This window comes from Nicotiana sylvestris, chromosome 1 (assembly GCF_000393655.2).
Source record: "Nicotiana sylvestris chromosome 1, ASM39365v2, whole genome shotgun sequence".
Taxonomy (NCBI): domain Eukaryota; kingdom Viridiplantae; phylum Streptophyta; class Magnoliopsida; order Solanales; family Solanaceae; genus Nicotiana; species Nicotiana sylvestris.
This window is the reverse complement of record NC_091057.1, coordinates 92,962,761-92,986,508: the sequence shown is the minus strand read 5'-3', so window position 1 is coordinate 92,986,508 and position 23,748 is coordinate 92,962,761. Positions and strand designations below refer to the sequence as shown.

The 23,748-nt window shown below is 38.8% G+C and overlaps 3 protein-coding genes across 9 annotated transcripts in view; 2 read left to right on the top strand and 1 right to left on the bottom strand.

The window, feature by feature from the left end:
• The window catches only part of LOC104234714 (uncharacterized), a 34,560-nt gene extending 32,900 nt beyond the window's left edge, over positions 1–1,660 (top strand). For 3 of the 4 annotated variants that reach the window (XM_009788328.2, XM_009788327.2, XM_009788325.2), the window contains exon 26: positions 923–1,660. In XM_009788328.2, coding sequence (XP_009786630.1) covers positions 923–1,337 — 415 coding nt within the window. In that variant the 3' untranslated portion in view covers positions 1,338–1,660. The remainder of the gene's footprint in view (positions 1–922) is intronic. The other variant, XM_009788326.2, reaches the window with a different exon arrangement.
• A 561-nt stretch (positions 1,661–2,221) lies between these two features.
• Positions 2,222–6,826, bottom strand: LOC104234713 (uncharacterized). Of its 4 annotated transcripts, XM_070164713.1 has the most exons (5): positions 6,266–6,664; positions 5,568–5,722; positions 4,598–4,887; positions 3,185–3,856; positions 2,222–3,032 (listed from the first exon to the last, which is right to left on the bottom strand). In XM_070164713.1, exons 4-5 carry the CDS (start codon positions 3,796–3,798, stop codon positions 2,348–2,350), a joined length of 1,299 nt encoding a protein of 432 aa, XP_070020814.1. In that variant the 5' UTR covers positions 3,799–3,856; positions 4,598–4,887; positions 5,568–5,722; positions 6,266–6,664; the 3' UTR covers positions 2,222–2,347. The 4 variants fall into 4 exon arrangements, with proteins under 4 accessions (XP_070020814.1, XP_009786625.1, XP_070020846.1 ...); XM_009788323.2 differs by having other exon boundaries at positions 4,598–5,722; XM_070164745.1 differs by lacking the exon at positions 5,568–5,722.
• Positions 6,827–13,297: 6,471 nt separating this feature from the next.
• LOC138872385 (uncharacterized) lies at positions 13,298–14,593 on the top strand. Its single transcript, XM_070150394.1, has 3 exons — positions 13,298–13,571; positions 13,635–14,142; positions 14,257–14,593. Exons 1-3 carry the CDS (start codon positions 13,298–13,300, stop codon positions 14,591–14,593), a joined length of 1,119 nt encoding a protein of 372 aa, XP_070006495.1.
• The last annotated feature ends 9,155 nt before the right edge of the window (positions 14,594–23,748 follow it).

The window sequence follows — 23,748 nt, the reverse complement described above, 5'->3', positions numbered from 1 at the left end:
GAACATACTTCATTTTCCAATGGTTGAGTCAGTAGTTCTCTTCCTCTAGGTTTTTTTTTCTTCTTCTTTTGGTAGGAAAAGCTAGCCTTATGTATTATGCATCATTACAGAATAACAAGGTCCCTTCGGACTAAGGAGTTTGTACTGAAGTAGCCTCTAGCTTTTCTTACTCATCGCTATTGAATTTTCTTCTGGACATAGAAGAATTCCTACTGTGTCCAGTGGCAATAACTAAAGCAACTGCACGCTGGCTATGTGAATTGATCAAGCATGTCTTTTTAATGTCATGTAAGATTGGAAGAGTCCCTATGTTGTTCCAGGATGATAATTTTGTATACAACAACCCAATGGAATCCCACAAGTGGGGTTTGGGGAGGGTAGTGTGTACGCTGGCCTTACCCCTACTTCGGAGGAATAGAGAGGCTGTTTTCGATAGACCCTCGGCTCATGTATTATGAACTATGAACACACTAAATTTGACTGATAGTTGAACTAGTAATTCTTTTCTAACTCATGTTTATTGGATTTTCTTCCTGTGGCAACTGATATCACGGTCTCAACATCATGGTATATTCAGAGGCCGTTTATTGTAGATCTCACATCACAGCCACCAAAATGGTGGTAGTGGGAGTAAATGAATCATGTTTGTCCTATTCTGCCTTCTCCTGGCAACAAAAGGTTGCAACATCAAGCAGTAAAATAGTCTGTTGCTTGGCAACAAAAAAAAAGTCCGCAAAACATCAAGCAGCAAGTAACTTGGTCTGTCTCTCAATCAGTATTAGGTGTCAACTGGGAATGCTGTTCCTGGCTGCACTATTGCATTAACTTTTGCATTTGACAAGTGATAAATACAGTGGTTCAGTGCAGCAGAATTTTGAAATCCAAGGAATCCTCTCTTGATGTGTTTTTCAATCTAATGCAGTAGGCCACGAGAAAGATACCGTGAAAGGGAAAATGGAAGAGCAGGTAATGAGGGGACCAAAACAAGCACGGGGATAACACAGCCTGAAACTGCAACGAGCTCATCAATGGTTACCATGCCTACTGTGGTTCTATCAGGGGCTAGGCAATTCTCTGGCCAACTTCCAACTATTTTGCAATCCCGCGACAGATCAGATGAATGTGGCAGCAGCTACGAAGAAAACTTTGATGGTAGTAAAGACTCGGGGGACACGGGAAGTATCGGGGATGCAGACTTGGTATCAGCACTTGAGGGACCGTCCATGGGCTTTGGGTCGTCTCAAAGGCATGGTATCCGGGGGAGTAAGTCTAGGCAAATTGTGGAACGAAGAGAACGGGATGGCAGGCGGGAAGGTAAATGGGAGAGAAAACATTAGGAAGCACCAACAAGATCAATGGCCATTGCCTACCAACTTTGACAGACTATACACTTCCATGACAGGTAGTACTGTAGTAGTGCTATAGAATGGTTATTAATTTTTGGATAACCATTTATTAGCATTAGTAAAAATGTTGTTGTAGCCTTGTAGGTATAAATTATCTGTAGAGAAGAAGCTCTAGGAAGACTGTAAAATCAGGACAATTTCCTCATTGTAAAAGTGAACTTAAATCCGTTACCTAAATTAATTGTACCATGATCCATTGTAATGACATGTGAGTTTTATGTTAAGATCTTATAAATCTCTCGCTTTTGCTCTTAGATTGTTTTGGTTACAGTCTTTTGTGTGTGTGTGTTCTTTATGTAAACATTCTTTCCTCACTTTACAATATATACAAGTAAATACCTTGTTGAAAGTTTCTTTGTGGAGACATATAATACTATGGTGAATGAAATTTTATTATTTTTCATCATTATTTTACCATGGATGGTGATACTAAATAAATTAGTAAAATGTTACTAGAATATTTATAAACCTCTTTTAACCCACAATTCTTATTCTTTGGAATATTTCGCACATCTTTTTGCCTTAAGACAAAATCCTTTTAGATTTAGTTTTGTAATTAAGTACGTGAATCCATTAGTATTTGTTAATGTGGAACAGTTAAACTTGAATCTAGAACTTCGTCTTTCCTAATACTTTGTCTAAAAGAGCATGTCAGTTTCTCAATCTGCAGTATCAACAATGTAAGCAAAGTAATTTTTTGCTACAAAAACCCCCAATTGTGATGCTGTCCTTTCAGAATTGATTCAGATGGCGAGGACAAAACCATGATGGTCCTGACTCCTGAGGGTCTCAGCCATTGGATCGCGTGGGGCCACTTGAACCAATTTAAATATAGATTAAGTTGGTTACTACATAGCAAAAGTAAAGTTGTTACAACAATCAGGAGAAATACAGGAATGGGGTTGGATATCAGTATATCTCCCATTATGCGTATACATACATCACCAGGAATGGCGAGTACTTCTCCGTAGCTTTCTGCGAAAAGGCCTGCATGCCTCAATGCTAAGATCAACTGCAGCAGCAAGCGCCATGAAAATGGCTGCATCTTCCACACAGGTGATGTGTCGCATGGCAAGTTGCACGAGGGGTTTGCTGCATTTCCCTTCCCCTTGCACTCGACAGCTCATGACAAAACCGCCTGCAACAGGACTTAGTGCTGCAAAGTCTCCGCTGCTTCTTGGACTGGGCAGTGGACTCGCTGCTGCTTGTACCTGTCTGTCCGTGTCAATGTAGAACTCACCACCCTTCTCTGCACTGATCAAGATTTCAGACATGAGAAGATCACCACCACATTCCTGCCCCTCTGATAGAAGATGGAAGCGACAGCAAATGGAATCTCTGATCCCACGTTCACGCCATGCTTCAAGCTTTCCCCATGGCTGCCAACTTTCGGGCCTGCAAATATCAGGACGAACAATCAACCAAGCTCCTGGGTTGGATTTGGCCACCCAATCACAACCTGTTGATGGCACAAACGGAGTTGTTATGAAGGCTGCTGCAACAGCCGACCCAGAGAGATCGTGTATCTTCACCTTCCATCCCTTCCTCTCTCTTTTCTCTACCTCTAGTTCAGAACCGTCAAATGAACTTGACCAAAAATTATTTAATGGATCTACCGGAGATACCCTGTAAGTTCAGCATAACACACAACTCTTAGAATTAGAACTGAAGCAACTTAAAAGTTTCCCGGAAAAAGTAGACTATAACAGTAGAACTTCAATTCTACTTATACGCTACTCATCCCTAGGAAAGGGTAAAAGAGCAAAACAATGATTTACCTGTCCTGACTAAACTCGCAACTGAAAATAGGTTGCTTGATGGTTCCCTGAAGCTGCACTATTTGAGGGCTTAGTTTCGTTTTATCTTCAAACTGGAAAACATATCTTGGATCAGGGTCCAGCTTCACTCTCAAATGAAGCTCCGCTCCAGGTTTTCCAGTCTCCAGCTTGTTCTTGCCAATTCCTATCCAGCCATTAAACAGAATGGCTGGTTTTCCTTCACCCCATTCGGGACCTACTTCCAACTTAAATGTCCCAACTTGCTGCCTCTTAATACCAACACCACAGTGGCCTCCTTTGCGTCCTGTGTAAACAACTATCTCTAGACATGCATGAGCCGCATAAAAACAGGGGGCAGGTGCCAGTAAAGCTTTCAAATCAGATTCTTCAAGATAAAAGCTGGATGCAACGTTGTGAATATCCGGTGTAGCTTCAGGTGAGGAAATATAGGGAATAGATGATGTCTGCACAGGGAAACCTCGAAGACGGATCTCGCACACACAGGGAGAAGAGACTGCACTTATCCCTGTTTTTGTACTGTTCAAAGTAGTTGTTCCAGACAGTCTCAACCCCAGCGACCCTATTGACAGCCTAATGAAAGCCTGAGGATCCATTCTGGTCAAAACACCGCCATATGTTGTATGCTTTGATCTCACTGTCTATTTATTAATCCTGTCAGTTCACAAATGATAGTCAAGGTGATGACATTTAAAGTAGTTAATAAAGCCAAACAGGAAAAATCACAAATTTCACATTCTATTGCAGAAAATAGGCTTCCCTATTATTCACTCAAATAAATAAAAGAGCTTCCAGTTCAACCTTTTCTTAAGAAGGCTAATAAGCTGAAATAACGCATAGAACCCTTTGATATGACCAGGCACTGCAAGATTTAAATTACAAACAAATAGGATGAAGAAATTTTCACAAAGAAAAGAGAAGGGCCACACTTTCCACAAATTTGAGTTAATCCAAAGTTGAAATCATACACATCCAAATTGAAAAAACAAACTGAAACTCACCCTCATAACTATAAGGAAGAATAGAAAAGAACAAGCAGTTGCATTTCTTTATGGTATCTCTATGAATAACACTGTGAACCATTTTACAACCAGCCGACTAATGAGGTCACAGATTTACTTGGCATATGCTGCAAATTTTCACAGGGAAGTTTTGACAAGCCCCACAATCAGCTATTTCAGATCCAGCATTATTAGGTGAATTATTCAAAATAGCAAACAGAAGTTGAATGTGAACTGGTCAATATCAATCCCCCCTGGTTTGGATAGTACCGTATCAACACTTAATGTTTAGTAATCATCAAGCATATATATCTATTATACAAGCGATACTGTAATACAAAACATTTCCTAAGGGATCAAGTCCACAATTTTCAGCAGATACTAATTATCATACCTGTGTAATCTTAGAAGAAACAGACGGTGTGATCCTTTTAGAACTAGAGATATAGGACATCAACATCTCCATGAAATGCCGATGCGGATAGATATGGCAAGACGATAAGTATTTGCAAAAAATGTTACATCCCTCTCAAAATTGCACCGCTTCTTGAAGTATCAACAAAAACAATAAACCCAGTAGTTTCCCACAAGTGGGGTTTGGGGAGGGTAAGATGTACGCAGTCTTACCCCTACCCCTGGAAGGGCAGAGAGGCTGTTTCCGATAGACTCTCGGCTAGAAAACGGCTGAAAAAGAAAAGATAATTGCAACATGTAGGAATAACAACAAGATAAAATAAGATCGAATCCAAGAATTCAGTTAAACTCTAGATAGTAACAGCACTCTATGAATAAAAAGATATCATACTAACACTAATGCTAGCGAACTGAGTAAGGCAAAGAGAAACGCTCGACCTACTAACCTTCTACCCTAATCTTTGACCTCCACACCCTCATGTCTAGGTCCATGTCCTCAGTCAGCTGTACCATGTCCCGCCTAATAACCTCTCCCTAATACCCTAATCTTTGACCTCCACACCCTCATGTCTAGGTCCATGTCCTCAGTCAGCTGTGCCATGTCCCGCCTAATAACCTCTCCCCAAGACTTCTTAGGCCTACCTCTACCCCTTCTGCTATCCACCGAAGCTAACCTCTAGCACCTTCTAACTGGGGCTTCTATACTTCTCCTCTTAACATGCCCGAACCATCTCATTCTCGCCTCCCGCATCTTTATCCTCCACATGGGCCACTCCCACCTTTCCCCGAATAACTTCATTCCTAATATTATCCAATCGGGTATGCCCACACATCTACCTCAACATCCTCATCTCAGCTAATTTCAGCTTTTGGGTATGAGAGTTCTTGACCGGCCAACACTCTGCTCCATGCAAACATAGTCGGTCTAACTACAACCTTGTAGAACTTACCTGTAAGTCTCAGCAGCACATTATTATCACACAAGACACCCGAAGGAAACCTCCACTTCATCCATCTGGCTCTGATACGATGCATGACATCTTCATCAATCTCCGCGTTACCTTGTATTATAATCTCACCGGCACCACTTCTTGAAGCCTTTTCACTATAATATGTAAAAGTGCCAGACTATTGTAATCCGTGCGAATTGTATTATTAGGTAAAATAGCTCAACAAGGCTCATAAAGAGCCTTTTCTTCACTAGAAAAAGTTAATTAAAGCTGTTCCAGAGCATGTACAATTCGCCTTAAAACTCCTTTTCAACTTTTACAGTTTACACAAGCAATCATATCTAGGTTACAATTTAGAAACTTCATGTTCACAGTATTCAGAAAAACCATAGTCAATTCTATATAGCAATAAAAAGTTGGCCAATAACAATAGCAAATTCACTTGAGCTAGCATTTTGCTGAAAAACCAGCTAACTAATAGTATTACAAAAACATTTAAAGATACAATTTTTACCCATTAATTGAGCTTAACATGTTCAAACAAGAATTATACAGTGAACAAAGGTCAACCAACTTTAACATTTACTCAGAATTAAGACATAACCAAAGTCAAACCACATAATACATGAAAACTACACACCGGATTATAGATTAATATATACTGTAATAAGAGAAGAAAACAAACCAAAAGAACCCACCTTTATATTACTACTATGAAGCTTTATCTTCTTTTATAGCAAAACCAAAGCTGCTTTTTGAGCTGCTATCACTCAAATCCTTCCAAAAGCCTGGCAAAATCCTCATAACTTTGTCATTCAAAAATGTTTCACTTTCAAAATCAATACCCAAAACTCCAAAATGGGTCTCTCTCTCTCTCTCTTCTTAATTTAGTAGATCCCAATTATAAAGTGAATGATTCAAAGATAGGTGGATATATAGCAATGATTGAAGTAAACCCAAGAATTAGTATCATGTAGACTATGCACAGATCACGAGAAGAGCCAACTTTTAATATATATAAATATGTACATATATTATCCTACTTTGTGTACATGCATATGTGGAAACACATGTGTTACAATACTGAAATTAAGAAAATACCGTTTTTAGATTTATTATATATAAAACACATATATATATATGTGTAAAAGCAAATCTCACGTATATAAAAATCACAAAACCATTTGACTATGTGTGTATTATATCAAACAAGAAAGAGAGAGAAAATAAAGGAGACATGGGGTTTCATTATTTAGAACGAAATAGGCGGAGAAAGTAAAGGAATATTATTAATTTAATGTTACTACTATAACAAACTATACAAAAATTGTACATACTCATATTTATTGCTTTGTAGTTCATGAAATTTATAAATTACTTATAAATAATTTTGTGCTACATAGATAGTATGGAATGAAATTTATTTTCGGGTCGTAATAGGATTTGAATTGCAATGCATATTCTTGTCTAAGCAAAAGTAAAAAAAAAAAAAAAAAAACACATGGAACAAATAGTACTATAAAGTACTACTCCCTTCGTTCCAATTTATATGAACCTGTTTGACTGGGTACGGAATTTAAGAAAAAATGAAGAATTTTGGAATTTGTGGTCCTAAACAAGTCTAAAAGGGGTGAGAGAGGTTGTAAAAGCTTCTCATTAAGGGTAAAATTGAAAGTTTAAGCTAAATTGTTTTCAAATTTAGAAAGGGGTCGTTCTTTTTGGAATGGACCAAATAGGAAATAGGTTTACCTAGACTAAAACGGAGGGAGTATAAAAAAGTGCTAAAAGATCAATTTCTTTTTGTTTCAACTAGTTAAAATTTGAGTAGGAAAAACTTAATTAAATAGAGGTGATCCATTTGCTATTGAAATTCAAACTTATATTGTAATTCGACTTATCATTGGTTAGTGATTATGTTATTTATGGAGTACTATTTATAAAAAAGTACCTCTCATGAGTCGTGATGTAAGGACTTGAATATTCGTAATAGAGAGATTACAATTAATTTAATTTATATACATTGACACTGTAATAACTTTTATCAAATTTAATTACGTGTAGTTTTGTTGATATAAGTGAAAGAAATACATCTATCTATAATATTTATAGGTAGTAATTATGGTAGATATAAGTCAAAATCCTTTGTATTCCAAAAGAGACAATTGAGATTGGTGGGACCTGTTTTAAAGTAGTACTAATAATTTCCTTATTTGCCTAGTAGGAAGTGGAGAAGAAGGACTAGAAATTTGGATACAGCTGTATCCAATCCTGTAGTTGTAAATGAGAAAATCATTTTCAAGTACAGCTAAGTTGGTGGTGAGAGTGACTTCATTTCCTTAACCAACTAATAGTACTATTCATTTATAATATTCTAACTCAATATTGGCTGGGAAAATGAAAATTTATACTCTATGATGGAGATGCTAGACGACTTATATCATTATTAAAATTTAAAAAATAAAAAAGAGATTCCGTCTTTAATAGGCAAACCATATATTTTATTTGAAGAAAAGGTACGTAAAATTATGATTGACATTTTATAACCCTGATAAATACTTTCTCTTAGTTGTGAGTATAACTTATTTAGTTTTAATCTGTAAGTAGAATTTTTTTTAAAGATAATTTTGGAAACGTATAAAGCCCTATTTTACTAAGCCCCTGTTTCCCAAGTTTTTTCCAATTTTTTTTGGCAAAACATATTTGTTTACAGATTTTATCCATAATTTAATAGATTTTGAAAACAAAATTTTCAAATCCCGAAACTAACTCTAGGCTTGTTTTTGGCCGAAAATATCACTATTTGATTTTTTAACAGTTTCAAAAATTATTCCAAACTTTTGTATTTTATAAAAAAACCCACCATCTATTATGATCCAACTAACCACCAGCTAATTACTATCATTTTCTTTTGGACTGATGGATCTTGTAATATTATTGCAATTTGACGAATTATAGTGACTAGTAATTATGTTATTAGCAGTTGATATTAAAATCTCATGTTATAGTTTTAGGATAGTGCATTATATAGTTCATTATAAAAATGATAATTTTATGCCAAACTTTTCTATGTTCAAGACTATGGTTTGTGATAATAATAATGAATGACATCGATGAAGGTTCTGCATATAGAGGATTAACAATTAACAAGTTCATTTGTTTGGTATTATTGGATATTTTTTAATAGTTTTTAGAACTTATGGGTATAAGTCATATTTCATATTTTTTCAAAAAAAAAAGTGAAATATATTTTGAAAAATTATGTCCAAACATATTTTTATCTTCAAACCAAACTTCACCGAAATTAAATTTTTTAAAATAAATTTGAGATTTTATAGCCAAAGACTAGCTAAGATTTTCAGATGAACTTGAGAAAGATATGGTTTAACTGGCACGTATTAATCAAAAGTTTTAGACAATTGAAGGAGTTTTGACTTATAGTGGAGAACAAAGCCCCAAGTTGCGGGGCTTAAGTTTAAGCCACACGATTTTGAGCATCGTGTTTAAGCCCCAAGTTCCAAAAAACAGTTTAAAATATGAAAATTTAAGAGAATAATATATTAAAAATTATATTCTATTTATTTCAAAATTAGTATTTGGGGAGTCAAATAAGATTTTTTTTTTTACCAAAGTTTTTGCAAATAGTTTTTAAATATTTTAAATTATTAATTGTAATGACAAACAATACTTTTTTTATTTAGTTTCTAATATATAAGTTTTATTGTAAAATATTTGAAAGAATATATGTTCGAATTCACACTCAATATTAACTATTTTGACTCTCGTACTCCGAAAATATTCAAACAAATTGATATAGAGAGTATAAAATTTGAAAGAAAAGTACAAAACTTGATTTCACAGTATACGTGTGTACATAATGGAGTAATATTTTAGGTTATTAAGTTTTTTTAATAAAAAATTACTAACTTTTTTTTCTCTTTTACACATTTGTATCAAATGGACGCGTTCATCTTCTTTAATTTGTTCTTTTTAATTTTTGACAATGTTATTAAAACTTGCTAGAGAAGCCTAGTGTTAGCCCCTCGGATTGATTGATTCGAACATGGCATGGGCATGACGAGGGAATTATATGATGGACCTCGGTACAACCCTATAATGACTGTGGCATCATGTTGACAAAGCTATCCGGCATGGGCAGGTGCTGATGGGCATGGACTGTGGCAGGTTAGGATAGCCGATGGGATGCCGCTAAGACCACTTGTGTAACTAGACATGGGAGCTTTGAATTTTTTGTAATGCCGTTTGGGCCAACCAATGCCCCGAAAAGTTTCTGTAATTTAATGAACAATGTTCTTTACAAGTATCTTGATGACTTTGTAGTTGTTTACTTAGACGACATAGTCATCTATAGACGGACCCTTGAAGATCATTTGTCTCACCTAAGAAAAGTGTTGGAAAGACTTAGAGCCTATCAAAGCTATGTCAAAATGGAAAAGTGTGAATTTACAAGTCGCGGGATAAAGCTTCTAGGCCATTTGGTTAGTGAAAACCAAGTGCGGATGGACTCAAAGAAGGTGCAAGCAATAGTTGATTGGCAAGAACCAAGCGGGATAAAGGAACTTAGATCATTTTTGGGCTTGTCAAATTACTACCGGAAGTTCATTGCAGGCTATTCAAAAAGGGTTGCTCCTTTGACGGATTTTCTGAAAAGAATATCAAATGGGTTTGGTCGGATTCGTGTGACAAGGATTTCAATGCATTGAAGAAGACCATTGCATCCGAACCAATCTTGAAGCTGCCAAATTTTGATTTGCCGTTCGAAGTACACACGGATGCTTTAGATTATACTGTTGGCGGTGTGCTGGTCCAGGAGTATCATCCAGTTGCATTTGAAAGAAGAAAGTTGAACGCTGCGGAGCAATGTTATTCTGCACATGAAAAAGAGATGGTTGCAGTAATTCATTGCCTTCAAGTTTGGAGAGTCTACTTACTAAGAACAAAGTTCGTGGTGCGGATGAACAATGTGGCTAAGACATACTTCAAGACTCAACAAAAATTGAGTCCAAAGCAGGCCCGATGGCAAGAGTTGTTGGCTGACTATGACTTTGTTTGGGTGCACAAACCTGGAAAACAAAATCAGGTTGCCGATGTACTTAGTCGCAAAGAGGTATTTGCTCCAACTTATGCGCTTACTCGAATTGAATTTGATTTTCTGGATACAATCAAGTTGTGTGCTGTGAACGATCCATTGTATGTAAAATTGATGGATCAAGTGAAAGACGGAACAATTAAATGGTATTGGATCGAGGACGATCTGCTGCGCTTCAAAGGAGGGAGAATTGTGGTTCCTCAAGGTGCTGGATTGCATCGTTCTCTTCTAAATGAGACACATGATACTCCTTATGCTGGTTATACGGGTGTTGAAAGGATGTTGGCATTGCTGTCTCAGAATTACTTTTGGCCGAAAATGAAAGATGATGTTGAGTCCTATGTGAAAACTTGACAAGACTGAACGGAAGAAGGAAGCTTGTTTTCTACAACCTTTACCGATTCTGGAGTGTCCGTGGGCATCTGTTTCTATGGACTTTATCAGCGGGCTTCCAAACGTTGATGGCAAAGCATCAATTATGGTGGTGGTAGACAGGTTCTCATAGTATGGGATTTTTATTGCTGCTCTAACCATTTGTTCTTCTGAAGTAGCTGTTGAACTATTTTACAAGCATGTTGTGAAACACTTTGAGGTTCCAAGAGATATTGTGAGTGTTCGGGATGCGAGATTTATAGGCCAATTTTGGACTGATGTGTTCAAATTCTTGGGGACTGATTTGAAATTCTCGACTGTAAATCACCCAGAAATCGATGGGCAGACCAAGCGTATCAATCATCTGCTTGAAGAGTACTTGAGGCATTATGTGACTGCTAATCGAGGAATTGGGTTGAGCTACTAGACAGTACGCAATTTTGTTACAACTTGCACAGGTCTTCGGCAACTGAAATGAGTCCTTTTGAGATAGTGTTGGGAAGATAGCCTGACACACCGCTGGAAGCCGCTCAGATGAAATAAGGGGGCAAGTGTCCTGCTGCTTATAGATATGCTCGTGACAAGCATCAGTTGCTGGCTGAGGTGCGAGACAACTTGAGAAAAGCGGCTAAGTGAATGAAAAGGAACGCTGACAGAAACAGGCGGCCTTTGGAGTTCAATGTTGGTGACAAGGTACTGCTGAAACTTACTCCACAGATTTGGAAGAAAATCAGTAGCAAAATGCGCCATCGTTTGCACGTCCTCGATGAGCGGATATCACTCGTTCCCGTTGCAGAATTTGGCCATTGAGTCGTGCCAATTCGGCCGATGTTGAGAGGTTGACACGTCCTATAGAACCCTAATCGATATAGTTATCAGGATGTGACGTCATTCCCAAGCGCATCATCATTACGCACCTTCCCGAGATAGCATCTGATTGCTTGTCGCTTTGGTTTTAGCTTCACTGGCAGTCTTCTGCTTCGATTCCCGCACCATCCAACCCTATAAATAGGTGAAGGTTTTGTTTCTTCAGAAACTTTTAGCCATTTCTTTATGTACACATTTCCAGCGCTGATCATCTTTCTTAGTTCTTTAGCTCAATTTTTGTGGTTTCGCTTTTCATTTTTTCTGTTCAATCACCGTTCCTCATTTTAAGTTTTACCAACACACCCCCTATTACGAAGATGCCTAGAACACTTCGAACACTCGAAGAGGTTTCTGACGCCACTTCGTTATCCATGGTTCCCCCTTCTGGTGGAGAGGATATAGCGGTTGAGGAGAAGGTGATGGGCTTAAGGTCTCTTAGTCTACATTTTGATGATCTAACAAACTTTCTGTATAGAACCAGATAAAGGACCTGATACATGCCAGGTACAATCATTCAGCAATGGACTCAAGATAATCTGGGCAATGTGCCTTTGGATTCACAAGAACCAGTTTAAGGACCTGATCCCTTAGTGTTTCCCTGATAGAAGTATAAGTCAACTCTACAGCTGGAAAGCAATTGCAGAAAGTAACTGCCTGAACTGCGCACGCTACAATGCAACAGTCACTTCTCATTGGGAAGAGGCGTGTACCAACCAAGAATAGACATCATCCTTGGGATGTCTTTTGAAGTATAATAACATTGTGTAAGGCATAAGATATCCACTTGAGCATTTAGTGATATTCTCTCAAGCATTGAATATCTCATCCAGCATTGAAGTTACAAGTGTGTCAAGAACAAGAAGACAACTCTACTACAGACCAGTTTCACTGTGAGTCTACGTGTGTCCTTAGTTGAGTTGTAATCTTGTGCTTTGTTCTTTATTGTAACTCCTACCTTGCTTTCTTAGAAGTTTTGTTTTAGGAAACTCAAAATTATAAACCATCCGAGTTTGTGTTGTGACTAGAGTTAGTTATAGGTTGAAGTTTTTGTAACTAGTGAGTGACAAAGTGGCTTGTGATAAGTGTATTACAAGTTAGAGTGATTGAAGTCTTTGTAATAGAGTCATTACAAAGTGGCTTGTAATAGTGTAGTTACAAGTTAGTGAAGTTGAAATCCTACTAGTGTAGGTCGTGGTTTTTGTCCCCTTGAGTTGGGATTTTTTCACGTAAAAATTGTGTGTCTTATTTACATATTGTTTCAGTAGTTAGCACTGAGGGAACTGATATAGGACCAGATCTCTATGTAGTTGGTGAACTCATATAAACTATTAATTGGTATCAGAGCACGTTCTTTCTAAAAGGTTAACACCTAGAAAGGATCTCAATGGCTGCTCCACCTAACTTTGAGGAAGGACAATCAACCTATAGACCTCCTAGATTCAATGGTCGGTATTACAGCTGGTGGAAGACTCGTATGCATGATTTTATAATGACAGAAGACTCCGAGTTGTGTGACGTCATTTGTGATGGTCCATATGTTCCTATGAAGATGGTTGGAGAATATGGACCAATGGTGCCGAAAATCAGAAAAGAATACAACGATATTGACAGAAAAGCTGTTGAGAAGAACTTTCGTGCCAAGAAAATCTTGGTATGTGGTATAGAATCTGATGAGTACAATAGAATCTCATCCTGTCAATCTGCCAATGAAATATGAGAAGCATTGCAAACGGCACATGAAGGAACTACTCAAGTTAAACAATCCAAGATTGACATGCTCAACACCGAGTATGAGCTTTTCAGGATGAAAGATGATGAGTCTATACCAGACATGCGCACTAGATTCACATCTATCATAAATGAGCTTCATTCACTTGGAGAAATTATTCCTAGAAACAAGCTTGCAAAGAAGGTTCTCAGTGTTCTACTTAGCTCTTGGGAGAGTAAGGTGAATGCCATCACTGAAGCTAAAGATTTACAAACTCTAACCATGGATGAGCTGATTGGAAATCTGAAGACATACGAGATGAAAATAAAGAAAGACAGTGAAAAAAGAGAGCCAAAGAAGGAGAAGAACCTGGTGCTCAAGGTTGAAAACAATAACTCAAGTGAAGAAGATAATGATATGGCCTATCTTACTAAAAGATTTCAAAAGATGGTTCGAAGAAATGGTGGTATACCTAAGAGGGGCAGTTCAAATAAACCAAGGAACTATGATCTCTATCATAAGTGCGGAAAACTAGGGCATTTCATCAAAAACTACCCACTTCTGAAACAGGAGCATTACAAACACAACTCTGACAAAGCAGCAAAAAGGAACCCGGTTCCTGATAAATGATTCAGCCGAAAAAGTGCAGTCGACAATGTTGTGAAGCAAGTTCTTGCTGCATGGGGAGACTCCTCTAGTGAATTAGAAGAGGAACCAGATACAGGGAACAACTCTATGATGGCATTGGAAAATGAAGCAAAGGAATATGATTCATTGTTTGCATTGATGGCTCAGTCCGATGATGATGAAGAGGATGACAATGATGAGGTAAATTTCAGGGATGTTCAGAGAAATCTGAAGTTCTACTCTTCTAATAAATTCATGTCTTTAGCAAATGTTTTAATTGATGCGTATTATAGTCTTGTTAATGATAAGTATGCCCTGACCATAGAGTTAGGAGATGCTGAATAATCTAGAGATGAACTGGTAGTCTGTGTGGTTGATTTAAATGAGACCATAGAAAATCTTGAAAAAGAAAAAGAAGTTCTAAGTGGAAAAATAAATAGTATAGAAAATGAGAGAGATGACTTGATGGTAGTGGTTGTTGACTTGAAGGAAACAATAGAGAACCTTAGCAAAGAAAAGAATACTCTAGTAGAGAAAATTGCAGTTACTGAGTAAGAAAGGGATGACTTTTTGGTGGTAATCACAGACCTAAAGGAAACAATTGAGGGACTCAAATCAGAACATAGGCATGTAAGTATTGAGAAAGGGAAGGAAGTAGCTATTTAGACACACACCAAGCTTGAAAATGAATTAAATGATGTGAAAACTAGTCTATGTGGTGAACTCGAGAAAAATAAGCAACTTCAAGCTGAATTGGAGAAAGTAAAAATTGATCTTGAGAAATCTCTTAAGTGGACCTGGTCCTTAGATGCTGTCACTGCCATGTACTTCAACAATAGTGGAAACAAGCAGGGAATCGGGTTCCAAATGGAGAAAATTCCTTACAACCCTCACAACATGTACGTCACTGTTCCTGATAACTGGCTTTATACCCACTGTGGGAACAATGGACACTTCAAAGAAAATTCCCAGGCCAGGGTTCAATCTATTCAGAAAAATAAAGTGTTTGTTGAAAAAGTGAATACTAAAAGGGGACCAGGTACCACTCGCAAAAATCGCGTATTGCCTGCATGGACTAGAAAAACTCTTATCCACCCTTTTCCTCATTACAAGGGACCCAAACTAGTTTGGGTTCCTAAAATCTATCCCATAATCTATATGTGCAGGGAACAGTGAGAGGAAGCGGACTGCAATGTATCATGGACAGTGGATGCTCAAAGCACATGACTGGAAACACCATGGATGTTCTCTCACTGAAAACCTTGTAGGGAGGGAATGTATCCGTTGGAAATGGAAAAAAGGGTACATTCTCGGTGTCAGAAAGGTTGGAAAGTTTCTTTCACACTCAATTAAGAACGTGTACTATGTGGATGGCATAAAGTACAGTCTCTTGAGTGTCTCTCAAATTTGTGACAAAGGGAATAAAGTAGAGTTCTTGTCTAAAGTGTGCACAATTACTAATCTTGTAACTGGTGAAGTGGTTCTAGTATCCAAAAGATACAAGAACATCTATGTTGCTGATTTTGAATCTCTTCAAGCTGGTGATATGAGCTGCTTGAAGGTAGTGGATAATGATGCAGAATTTTGGCATAGAAGATTGGGGCATGCAAGCTTCTCACTTCTGAATAAATTGATACAGAAGGACCTAATTAGTGGTCTGCTTTATTCAAAGTTCAAGGAGCATAGAGTGTGTGATGCATGTGCTAAAGGAAAACATGTGAAATCATCCTTTAAGCCAAAGAAGGATGTTAGCACATCAAAACCACTCGAACTCCTTCATATGGATCTATGTGGTCGTATGAGAATACCAAGCAAAGGTAGAAAGAAGTATATTTCTGTGATTGTGGACGACTATTCAAGATTCACTTGGACACTGTTTGTCAGAACAAAAGATGAGACCTTCGAGGTATTTGTGGCCTTTGTCAAGAAAATCCAAGTGAAGATGGAATTGAAAGTAGCTTGCATCAGATCTGACCATGGGACAGAATTCGACAACGCCAAAGTTGATGATTTTTGCAATGAAAATGGGATTACTCACAACTTGTCAGCCCTAAGGACTCCGCAGCAAAGTGGTGTTGTTGAAAGAAAGAACAAAACTCTGGAAGACATGGCACAGACAATGCTTATTGACTGTGAAATTGCCAAAAATTTCTGGGTAGAGGCAATAAACACTGCGTGCTACTTGGTGAACAGGTGTATGATCAGGTCCCTCCTAAACAAAACACCTTATGAGCTACTCAATGGAAGAAAATCAAAGATAACTCATCTGAGAACCTTTGGATGCAAATATTATGTTCTCAACAACGGGAAGGACCAGCTTGGGAAGTTTGATGCAAAAAGTGATGAAGGAATCTTTCTGGGATATTCCTCCCAAAGCAAAGCCTACAAAGTCTATAACAAAAGGACACAATGTGTGGAAGAAAGTGTTCATGTGATATTTAACGAGACACTCTCTTCTAGAAAGAAAGGAAACAATGATGATCAAGACAATGAACCACTTTTGGTTCCTAGGGAAATATCTGATGTTTCAAATGGCAAGGCTGATATGAAGAGCCAAATGAAGGAGAAGACAATGTAACATCCTCTTCCATTTCTCAAGAGGAACCTGGTACTCAAATTACTACCACTGAAGTTGAAGAAAGAGTTGGAGATGCAGTGCAAAGCACTCCACAGGTAGCAGAACGAGGAGTGTAGGAAAATCCATCCAATTTTCCTAGATCATCTACCAATCAAACTTCAGTCCAGAATTGGAAACGCAAAAGCTCCCATCCACTTGATAATATAATCACCCTCTTGATTCTAGAGTTCAGACAAGATCAAAAACCAGAAATTCCCTAGCCTTTTCAGCATTTCTATCCCAAATAGAACCCAAAAATATTAAGGAAGCCTTGAAGGATGCAGACTGGATTACGACAATTCAAGAGGAACTACATCAATTTGAAAGAAACAAGGTATGGCACCTGGTACCTAGACCCTCAGACAGAACCATCATAGGGACCAGGTGGGTATTGAGGAATAAGCTGGATGAACATGGAAATACTACAAGGAATAAAGCAAGGCTTGTTGTCCAAGGATACAATCAGAAGGAATGGATCGATTATAATAAGAATTTTGCCCCAGTTGCTCGCATAGAAGCTATTAGGATCCTCATTGCCTTTGCATCACGTATAGAATTTACCTTATTCCAAATGGAGGTGAAGAGTGCCTTCCTGAATGGTTTTCTTAAGGAAGAAGTATATATCAAGAAACCTCCAGGTTTTGAATGTCATGTACATCCCGAACATGTATTCAAATTGGATAAGGCACTATACGGATTGAAGCAGGCCCCTAGAGCCTGGTATGAGAGGCTATCTAAGTTTCTTTTGGAAAATGGTTTCCCAAGAGGAAAGATTGACAATACATTGTTCTTGAAGAAACAGAGAAGGAACCTGCTCATTGTTCAGGTTTATGTTGATGACACCATATTTGGGGCTACAACAGACTCGTTATGTGAAGAATTTGCTAAACTCATGGGAAGTGAGTTTGAAACGAGTATGATGGGGGAACTGAACTTCTTCCCGGGTCTTCAAGTAAAACAGTCCATAAAGAGAACGTGCATCAGTCAGCAGAAATACATCAAAGAACTTCTGAAAAGGTTTGATATGGATGAATCAAAGGTGATTGATACCCCTATTGCTACTGTTACTAAGCTATACATGGATGATTCTGGATCACCTATAAATCAAACAATGTATCGAGAAATCATTGGATCTCTCCTCTACCTTACCGCCAGCAGGCCAGACATTGTATTTAGTGTGGGATTATGTGCAATGTTTCAATCAAATCCTAAGGAATCTCATCTGAAGGCTGCTAAGAGAATTCTGAGATATGTTAAGGGCACACAGGACCTGGTTCTGTATTATCCTTCAGGTGATAATTTCGACCTTATTGGTTATGATGACGCTGATTATGCAGGCTATCTGGTGGATAGGAAAAGCACATCTGGAATGTCTCATTTCCTTGGATCATGTCTAATCTCATGGGGTACAAGGAAACAAAACTCAGTGGCTCTCTCAACAACTGAAGTAGAATATGTTGTAGTTACCTCGTGTTGTGCTCAATTATTGTGGATCAAGCAACAATTGGAAGACTTTGGCGTATACATTGATTGTGTACCTCTTCTATGTGACAACACCAGTACTCTTAACATGGCAAAGAACCTGGTTCAACACAAGAGAACCAAGAACATTGATGTCAGACATCATTTTCTCAGAGACAATGTGGAAAAGGGATTTATTTGTATGAGATTTTGCTGCACGGAAGATCAAATTGCAGATATCTTCACCAAAGCTCTAAGCAGGGAACACTTTGAGAGAAGTAGGATGGCACTGGGGTTAATTAAACCTAATTGAGAACCTAGTTATACTCATATGGCTATAAAAGTCATACTCAGGTAAAATTAGCTAAAGTGTTTTCTGACCAGGCCTAACTCATATCTATACCGTTGTAGGTAAACACGCATGATGATTATAGAAGCTAAAGGTACAGAGTTGAACTGCAAAAGAGAGCTGCAAAATCCTTTTACAAAAATAGGTCAGGAACCTGGTTCCTGTACCACAGGTTAGTAGTAATGTGTTTTTCTCATGCTTTTTCAAAAGACAACAAAATTAATGCAACTGCCACATCATCTGACTTCTCAGAGTTTGTATATCGTGTCTCTCAAATCCTTTCACTTCCTTTGCACGCTATGTATTCCCACAAACCTACCATCATTTCAAAATTCTTCAGAACTCGTTCCTTTCCCCTCTCATTATTATCTCTTCCTTCCATAAAACCCTCACACTCCTAGCAGTTCTGAACCATTATCTCCCATTACATCTCTGTAATTTCTTTTCATAACCCTCTAACACCTCTCTCACCATGGCCAACAAACAATCTTCTCCTTCTCTTATCAACAACACCACTCCTACATCTCCACTTTCCTTAACATCACCACTAGAAATCCACTTCTCCACTATCCCTGATACTATTGTCCCCACACCGGTTTCCTCCTTATCTCTAGTCGCCCTTACTCCTTCGTCAAACCCTGCTTTATTTCCATCTCCTCCTTCTTCTGATCAAACCAAAGAACACCTGGAGAGTGCTACCCCTCAGGCGTCAGAGGTCTCTGAGGAAGATCCTGATCAATACTTAAACTCCTCTGTTCTATAATCAGTGGCTTCCATGGAGTCACCAAAAAAGGAAGCGGCACAAAATATCATGGCTATCGCTGCTGAGAGTCTTATGAATGAAGGAGCCTCCCCTCTACTTGAGTCTCAGGGGGAAGAAACTCCATTCTTAGAGGATGAAAGGACTATAGTACTTTTCGAGTCTCCAGTTCATGAGACAGTCACAACAAAACCTATTGGAGAACCTGATTCTCCTTTAGCCGAAACAAACTAGGAGCCCATCTTCTATACTAAGCCCTTGGAGTCCACTCCTCCTATTGTGGTGCCTTTTGATGAAGATGACATGGTTCTTAGTGCCCGTTTTAAGATATGCAAACCAACAGTTACTCCTGAGTCTTCTTCCAAGCAACCCACTACTAGGTTGCAGAAGAAAGAGCAAGTCTACCTTGTAGAAGAGTAAGCGGAGTATTAAAAAAAAGAGGAAGAGGTTGATAAAACAGGGGAAAGTTGTGGCTGACAAAAATATTCCAGTGGTTGAGGTTGATGAAGATGTTGTGGAGGAACTTAGTTCCTTAGTGAAAAGATCTACAAAAGTCCAAAAGTTGTGGTTGAAGTTTCAGAGGAAGCTGTGGAAAAATAAAGTGGAACATTTGTGAAAAGTGGTGGTAAATCTAAGAAGGTTGTGGTTGAGAAACATTTGTCTGAAGGTGATACTGTGGCTGTTGCAAGAAGGAAAGGGACGTCTATTGAAATGTCTAGAAAACAAAAGCGGAAAATTGTGGGAGGACCTGGTTCAATGAAGACCATTCCAAGTGACAGTGGACTTGGGTAGGAGAGATTGAGAACTCAGAAAGTCTTATAGGGTCGCATGTTTGACCCGACAATCTCGGAGATGGAAGGTATGAGGCAAGTTTTGGAGATGGTGGAATGCCAACAATGGCGTCACTTATTTAAGGAAGATGTGCCTAAGGTATATAAAAATGTGGTGCAAAACTTCTATACAACTCTCTTCATTGTTGAAGGGGATCATATCTGCATGTCGGTAAATAGAGTTGACATTGTGCTTGACGCTTCAGCATTGCTTGACATTGTGAGGTCAAGGGTGTTTGTGGAGCTAACTTTAGGAAAGCCATTATGAAAGAGTAGGCTATCCAGTAGGGGGACCTGGTGCATAAGAAGGCACTACTCCCGGTGTATCAGCTTCTCTTTGAACTGGTCAATAAGGTTCTTTTACCTCGTGCTGAGAAGAGGTCAATCGCTTCCAAGGCTGATCTGGTCTTAATGGAGGCTCTTTATGAGTTCACACCGATAAATCTGCCAACAATTATGATAGCACACATGCAAAATTTGGCGAACTTTCAAGATGGAAATCATGGGCTTCCATGCGGATTTCTCCTCACTCGGGTGTTCCAGTTTTACAAGGTACCTTTGGCCAATCCAAAATTAGGCACCCGCAAACAAACCTTCTCCAAAACAACTCTGGAAGAGTGTGAGTGTGTAGAAAAGATTGGGGAAGCACTTCGACAATTTCTCAGCTGATAAATGCTCAGAATGCTGCTAATTAAGAAATCAGAAGGTTGAGGGATCAGAATGCCATACTGGAAACTCAGCTCAGTCAAGCTGTTAGGGCACCTGGTTCTGTTAATTCTTCCCATGAAAAAGTTGCCTGCTTGACTAAGGAGAATGTTGAGCTTCGGCAAAAGGTGGAGAACTTGCGGGAGAAACTGCTTGAGGAACAACTGTCTGCAAATGCCTGCATGGACCTGGTTCTCAAAACCATTGTTGCCTCCTCCTCCAAGCTTCCTTTTTCTAGTTCCCCCTAGGATCCTCTCAGTGACCAGTTGTCTTATGTTCTGATGTTTTGTGGTTGTTTTTTTTTTTTTTTATGGCATGTTAGATTTCACCGTTACTACTCCCGTTTGAAACAATCCAATTTATTATCAATGAAATAACTCTTCTTTTGCTAGTACAATGCTTGTTTTCCTTTTGCTTCTCTTTTCTATCATGTTGTGTGCATATATGGAACATGAGTTAGCCGTGTTAGACTTCTTTATGCTTTTTTGCCTGATTGTGCCTTTTCAATGATGCCAAAAGGGGGAAGAATGGTTAACTTGAAATACTGAAGCAGGTGATTAAGGGGGAACGCATGAGGTTACTAGTACTTTATCTGGTTAAGTTAAACTCTATAAATAGTCATCAATGTTAAAAGTTTGTCATCATCAAAAAGGGGGAAATTTATGGGCTTAAGGTATCTTAGTCTATATTTTGATGATCTAACAAACTTCTGTATAGAACCAGATAAAGGACCTGATATATGCCTGGTACAATCATTCAGCAATGGACTCAAGATAATCTGGGAAGTGTGCTTTTGGATTCACAAGAACCAGTTTAGGGACCTGATCCCTTGGTGTTTCCCTAATAGAAGTACAAGTCAACTCTATAGCTTGAAAGCAATTGCAGAAAGTAACTGCCTGCAACTGTGCACGCTACAGTGCAGTAGTCACTTCCCATTGGGAAGAGGCATGTACCAACCAAGAATAGACATCATCCTTGGGATGTCTTTTGAAGTATAATAGCATTATGTAAGGCATAAGATATTCACTTGAGCATTTAGTGATATTCTCTCAAGCATTGAAGATCTCATCCAGCATTGAAGTCAAAAGTGTGTCAAGAACAAGAAGACAACTCCACTACGGACTAGTTTCACTATGAGTCTATGTGTGTCCTTAGTTGAGTTGTAATCTTGTGCTTTGTTCTTCATTGTAACTCCTATCTTGCTTTCTTAGAAGCTTTGTTTTAGGAAACTCAAAATCATAAACCATCCGGGTTTGTGTTGTGACTAGAGTTAGTCATAGGTTGAAGTCTTTGTAACTAGTGAGTAACAAAGTGGCTTGTGATAAGTGTATTACAAGTTAGAGTGATTGAAGTCATTGTAATAGAGTCATTACAAAGTGGCTTGTAATAGTGTAGTTACAAGTTAGTGAAGTTTAAATCCTACCAGTGTAGGTCGTGGTTTTTTTCCCCTTGAGTTGAGATTTTTCCACGTAAAAATCCTGTGTCTTATTTACATACTGTTTCAGTAGTTAGAACTGAGGGAACTAATATAGGACCAGGTCTACATACAGTTGGTGAACTTATATAAACTATCAAGGGGGATCGTTTCCCCACCGTAGAGGAGATACTACTAAGAAACCTTATGTCCAGGAATGATTTCCACAAGGAACCTGCCCCTTCCCCAGTTCAGGTGGTCTCTGAAATTGGGCCGGCTCATATAAATGAACTCCTGTCTACGTACAATATTCCTCCTCATGTCAAGATGGTTCTGGCTGGGGGGGACCTCGTGGAGGTCCATAAATCGGGGTATTGTGCTTTCTATGTGTATCCTTTTGTGATCGGTCACACCCTCCCTCTTCCTCCATTGGAGGAGGAATTCTGTTGGTTCTATGAAGTCTGCCCGGTACAACTATCTCCGTATACGTATAAAATCTTTCTAATAGTGATGAAGTATGCGGAGTTGGCTGGGTGTGAAGTTAGCCTTCATCACCTTTTACATTTATTTTCCCCGAGTTTTCATAGGGGCACCATGATACACCTGCGACATCGTGGGACTAGAGAGATGTGGTCGGAATGGACAACCGGGTGAGCCACAAATTTTGGCACAAATATTTCTTCATCAATACTGAGCACCGGGTGTAGGACCCCGTTGGATTTCCAGAATAGTGGAATCATAACCGTAGGTGTTGGTACTACTTGTTTACTTCCGTTCTTTCTAATTTTTATTTACTTGTGACTATTCTGTATAGCTGAGAGACGTACACCTCTCCTCGTCGTTGGTATTGAGGACTGGGTAGCTCGCGTACTACCTTATATGGCGGGGACTCGAGATTGGCACACCTTCCTCGAACGCTTTGGGCTGAAAGTTCCATCTGGTAAATGTTTCTTTTGCTTTGGCCTTTGACTGTTCGCTGTCATTCATTGACACGACTTCTTCGTGGTGATAGGTCGTAGGGCTTGTAAGAAGAAGGCCCCAGTCCCGGCATTTTGCCAGGCTGTTGCATCGGCGGGGATGCAATTTGTCTTAGCTGAGTCTGTCCGAGGAGATCATGCTTAGACTGTACCGTCCATAGACATCATTGTACAATATGAGATCTCTTCTCGACCCATCTACCACCTCATGGACGAACCCTACAACAAGGATGAATCACCGTTGAGGAAAAGGAGGAGGGTAGAGCTTGGGAAGGCCGTCACCGCCGATATTGGAAAGAATAGAATTGATGCTTCGGGAGCGACATCTTTGCCTGGGTTAGGCACATGACCCGTTTTTATGGCAGATGCCATTTTGGCAGGGAGGTC

Coding starts and splice junctions, on each gene's coding strand:
- LOC138872385 (XM_070150394.1), top strand. CDS start 13,298: ATGGCTGCTCCACCTAACTTTGAGGAAGGACAATCAACCTATAGACCT. Junction 13,572..13,634: donor CAAGAAAATCTTGGTATGTG/GTATAGAATCTG, acceptor AAATATGAGAAG/CATTGCAAACGGCACATGAA. Junction 14,143..14,256: donor AACTATGATCTCTATCATAA/GTGCGGAAAACT, acceptor TAAATGATTCAG/CCGAAAAAGTGCAGTCGACA.
- LOC104234713 (XM_009788324.2), bottom strand. CDS start 3,798: ATGGATCCTCAGGCTTTCATTAGGCTGTCAATAGGGTCGCTGGGGTTG. Junction 3,033..3,184: donor TGCGAGTTTAGTCAGGACAG/GTAAATCATTGT, acceptor CTGAACTTACAG/GGTATCTCCGGTAGATCCAT.